Source organism: Palaemon carinicauda, chromosome 22, assembly GCF_036898095.1.
Source record: "Palaemon carinicauda isolate YSFRI2023 chromosome 22, ASM3689809v2, whole genome shotgun sequence".
In the NCBI taxonomy this organism is placed as follows: domain Eukaryota; kingdom Metazoa; phylum Arthropoda; class Malacostraca; order Decapoda; family Palaemonidae; genus Palaemon; species Palaemon carinicauda.
In genome coordinates, this window is record NC_090746.1 from 115047381 (window position 1) to 115052607 (window position 5227).

The 5227-nt window shown below is 35.1% G+C and overlaps 2 protein-coding genes across 3 annotated transcripts in view; one reads left to right on the forward strand and one right to left on the reverse strand.

Moving 5' to 3' along the window:
- Nucleotides 1–5227, forward strand: part of Plod (procollagen lysyl hydroxylase) — a 432367-nt gene that overhangs the window by 218552 nt on the left and 208588 nt on the right. The window lies entirely within an intron of this gene.
- The window catches only part of LOC137616703 (immunoglobulin domain-containing protein oig-4-like), a 42720-nt gene that overhangs the window by 12916 nt on the left and 24577 nt on the right, over nucleotides 1–5227 (reverse strand). Inside the window, 3 exon segments of the mRNA XM_068346699.1 lie at nucleotides 273–425; nucleotides 428–684; nucleotides 2226–2421. Coding sequence (XP_068202800.1) covers nucleotides 273–425; nucleotides 428–454 — 180 coding nt within the window. The 5' untranslated portion in view covers nucleotides 455–684; nucleotides 2226–2421.

Sequence of the window (5227 nt, forward strand, 5' to 3'; positions counted from 1 at the left end):
CGTAGAATATTCAAAAGTCCTGCCGTCTTTTCCCTTTAGTAAAGAGGCTGGCTTTCAGCAAAATATTCAAATTATTGCAGTGAAAAAGGGTAGTTGTATGGATGGAAGATCTAAGAATATTAGAAAATCTATTTTGGAATTATGAATTATTTGAAATTTAAAATTTATTAGTTATGTGTTTTTTATTCTAATTAATTATAACAGAATCAATATTTCCAGTTTAAACAAACAAACCAATCAACCAGTTCTTGCTTGAACCCACTTATACTCACGTCATCGTGGTCATAATAGGCCTTACTCTCTGGCGTCTTGAACTTGGTGATGGCGCCCTTGTGCCTCATGTTCTTGCCTCCTCCCTTCGCCCTCCTGCCGCCCTTCTTGGCCGAGAAGGTGCACGTGACCATTACCAGGAGGAGCAGGACCACACCAGCCACCACGCCCTCTGCGCCTTCATCCTTGACCCGTCTTTCTTCTCTTATCTCTGTTGCCCCTAATCGTGCGTCCCTCTTCTTTGGTCCTCTGCGTCACCTTTTATCCTTCTGGGACTTCGACAGACTGATCACACGAACGGGCTTTGTCGTTCGCCACTTCTTCCTCCTCCTCTTCCTCCCTTCAAGAGGATGTTACACCTCCTCTTCCTTTGGTGTGTGTTTGCGTGTGGGAAGGTTCGGGCTCCTCTTGATCCTGTGAGGACAGAGTAATCACGTGTTAATTTGATCTTTTATTCCTGCATTTTCTTTTTCTGTAAAATGTACCTTATTCATAGACTGCTATATGAACCAAATTCCAAACTTGATAATAAATTACAATACTCATTGCATGTAAATTTTGATAGAATGAGATCTGTTGAAGAAATAGAGGGTATTTCATTTTGTCATCTCTTTATTATTCCCTGTTATATGTTCCGCAGGAATTCTTCGAAATATAAGAAAGGTTCGGTTGACAGGGGGCGCTTTGATCTATTTTAATTAGAATTTTAATGTTATGTGACTGTAATATAATCGTAAGTAACACATTAATTAAAGAAAGAAAGAAAGAAAGAAAGACAAAAATGAAAATCAAGATCACGAAGTAACTGATCATAATGAATATTGTTGGGAATTATGACGATTAAATATTACTTTCATACCAAAATCTGACTGGTCAGGAGGTTAACAAAGTACCGGTATTATTATTATTATTATTATTATTATTATTATTATTATTATTATTATTATTATTATTATTATGTGAAAAGGGAGCTCTTCTGAAACGGATAACTTTAGGGACATATGCATACACACAGACGTATATATAATATATATAATAGTATGTGTGTGTGTGTGTGTGTGTGTGCGTGCTCGTGTTTGTGTTTGTGCGTGCATATATGTATATACAATGTATACGCTTTTTGAAAAGTTACTTTGGTATAACTTGACAGACAAGTACGATAAAAAGAAATACTAATAGTTTATAACATTTTTTTATTCCTTAATATAAAGACTAGTGGAAGCAGAGACCGTATAACATTGTCCCTGTTACAATATCAATAAAAATTATTACTGGATTGATACATTTCATCATTTTCATTCACTCATAGCTGCAGTGCCCTCGAGAAACTCTTGCCTGATGAGATCCCTTTACAATTTGAAGTACTCCCGAGATTGCCCTCATTATCCAGTGCCTGAAAGCAATTTTTCTGTACCTATTGATATTTTGTTTTACATTTCCGGATTTAATGAACTGTAAATGACGGGAAGGTTTGTTATGCCATATGCACAGTCAGCTCTCGATTTCCTTTTGTTTCTTTTTATTTTATTTTCCGTTGAATTCCAATTTGCATTTATAATGGTTTTCCCGGCTGCTGGAATTGGTTTTGTGTACAAATTTTATCCCCTTTTTTATCTTGCAGAATAATTTTGTCACATTTCGAGGTTATTTCACATAAGGTTATAGCTGTGGATGGAGTCGAGTCTAATGAGTGTTTTCGTGGTTGAAAAAGTATTGATAAGAAATTTATGTTCATATATTGGTTATGAGTAATATGATTTCATTTTGAGAATACAACAGTGAGGAAACGTATATAGTTATCAAGTTGAAAACCGTTATCAATGTGAGAGAGAGATGAGAGAGAGAGAGAGAGAGAGAGAGAGAGAGAGAGAGGTGAAAATCTTATCTTCAAGAAAGATCATTCTCATCGTGTGTTATATGTTACCGAAGAGTAAATGCAGACTTGAAAGGCTTACCGGACTCTTTCCTCTGTAGCGCCAGGGAAGAGGGCAAAGGAGGTTGGAGGAGGAGATTTTTCGCTCTAGGGGGATCAGGAAAATGTCTCGTTAGAACTTATCTGGGTCTTAAAGGGCAACTTTTCTCTGCCTCCTTCGGCCACTGTTCTTTCTCACAGAGTTACGCCCCACTTCTCTTTCCTTTGACAGGTGGACCCTGAGTGTAATTAGAATTCTAAGGTTATTTTGGAGGTCTAAGTTTATTTTAGCCCTACATTTTAGTCTTACTAATATGATTCTAAATATATTGCTCCTACAGTCATGATTCTATTTTTGATTTGCTGTCAGTTTTGTAATCGAATTTTTATTCACCCCTTCCCTGTGATTCCATTTTTGTTTGTTCTTACAAACCTATTGAATTTTCTATACTCTTCCACTGAAGATTTTCAATGACATTTACTCTTCTTCTTACAATGCTTAGTTATTTTTACCCTTTACATTTAGATTTATGTGTTTGATTTACTCATAAATATGGAATACGTTTGATTTACGTCTAAACTTGGAGCACGAGTTAGATTTACTCCTAGACATGGAATTCCATGTTTCATATTATCTTAGACTTGCAGTTATAAGTTTGATTTATTACTAGACTTAGGATTCTATGTTTTAATTGATCTTAGACTTAGAATTATAAGTTTGATTTATTCCTAGACATAGAATGCTAAGTTTAAATTGCTTCTAGACCTGGTATGATAAGTTTAAATTGCTCCTAAACATGGAATACCAGGTTTAAATTGCTCCTAGTATTAGAATTTTAAGTTTCACTGGCTCCTACATTAATGTTTGCCAGATTTGGATTACGCTTACTATTATGATTCCAATTTTTAGTTACTCCAACACTAAGAAAATTTAAGTTAGATTCAGTCCCTTGTTTAGAATTCCTTTTTTATAAATCTTGCACTTCTGTTTTAATATTCCTCAACTAAAGAATAACATTGTTCTTTACTCTTATGATTGGAGTGTAATTCTAAGATTTTTTTACCTCTAAACTGGATTTTAAGTTTAATAGTTTCTAGAAATAGAATTTTTAGTTTTATTTACTCTTTCAATTACATGTGAAAACAACCATTTCAACGTTTATACATTTGCGCCAGAGTGGTATTTGCTCGTAAATGTTTGTTGAAAATATATTTACGGATATAAAAAAGATTAACTTTATATACGTGTACCGTATTAACCAATTTACTCAACACTTAATTTGCAATGCAGACTTGAAGCTCTCTCTCTCTCTCACTCTCTCTCTCTCTCTCTCTCTCTATATATGTATATATATATATATATATACATATATGTATTATATATATATATATATATACATATATATACTATATATATACATATATATATAGTATATATATATACACACACACATATTATATATACTATATGTGTGTGTGTGTGTGTGTATGTATGTATGTATGTATGTATGTATGTATGACAGCATGTATGAAGAAGGTAAAGGCTTGAAAGTAAACATACAACAACAGAGGGAAACGAATGTCCGTATTCAAACAACTGAAGGAGCCGAACGAAATAGATATTGGCCGTTCCTGTCCCCGTATATCTGCCTCTTCCAGATCTTTATCATGGTGTTGTTCTGTTCTCAATCTGACCCACAAATATATGGAGCCGAATTGAAGCAGGATGCAATTGCTAAGAGCATTCGTATTCTCTCGAATGTATTTGCATGAAATTTGTATCTCGTTTTCTGGGACTTCAAACAATGCCCCGTTTTATGCAAATCAGGATGCCGGTGCATTTTCTGCTATGATGCAGATGCGTTATTGAAATGCGTAATGCGAACGGACACGTATTGAATTGTCATATATATTTACATTTCTACATAACCTGGGTGGCCCTGGATTGAATTTTTACTCTCTCTCTCTCTCTCTCTCTCTCTCTCTCTCTCTCTCTCTCATATGCTGTTGGTGCACACACACATATACATACATACATATATATACATACATACACACAAAACGAAAGCAGTCGTTTATAGGTCCACTGAAAGACAAATGTCTAAAAATTGTCATTTTATGTTTGGGGTTTGGCCAGTTTGCATTACCACGCTGGCCAGTGCACAATGGTGACGATGGGAGGTTTTCTTCTGATAGCTTACAGCTGCGCAACCTAGTATGGGTGGCCCTCACTAATACAACGTTGCCGGTCATGGCAATACGCAAACTCTTTCACCACGTTAAGGTATCCCCACTCAGAAAGGGATATATATACATACATATATATAGATTATATATATATAGTATGTATATATATATATATATATATATGTATGTATGTGTATATATATATATATATATATATGTACAATATATATGTATGTATGTATATATATATGTGTTTTGTGTGTGTATGTGTATGTAAAATCAGCAGTTACACGACAGGAAGTCTTGACTTTTCAATTTAGTTATTTTTGGGATTCTTTTGTAATACCAAAGACCTTGAAAACAATGATTGTCATCTCGAACTTGGGATTTAAAGATTTCGTCACAAGTACCTCACCTCAGCACTCCAAGAAAATGATGCGTATATTAATATTTAATATTGTGGTATGTGTAGTTCGTATGTGGATGTATACCTATGTATGTATTCACCCATCCCTAGTTTCATATAAACTTAATCTTTTGTTCTTGTGCGTGTTTATATAAAATTCCTTTTTTATTTTTCAATGCCCCTTTACCAAACAACCGTCTTGTAGGTTATAAAGATTTCTGAGAGAGAGAGAGAGAGAGAGAGAGAGAGAGAGAGAGAGCCGGAATAAATGTGGACTGATATCGAGAAACCTTGCTGTGAATGCAGTTCGGGGAACCCTTCCGAACTGTTACTGGTTTGGTGGTACTTTAGTGGCTTTGTCGAGCACCTTCGAGTTTTATTGTTGCCACCCTCTTCTCGCGGTGCTTGGCGAAGAAGATGGACCTCAGCCCTACCCCTCCCCTTTCCCACAC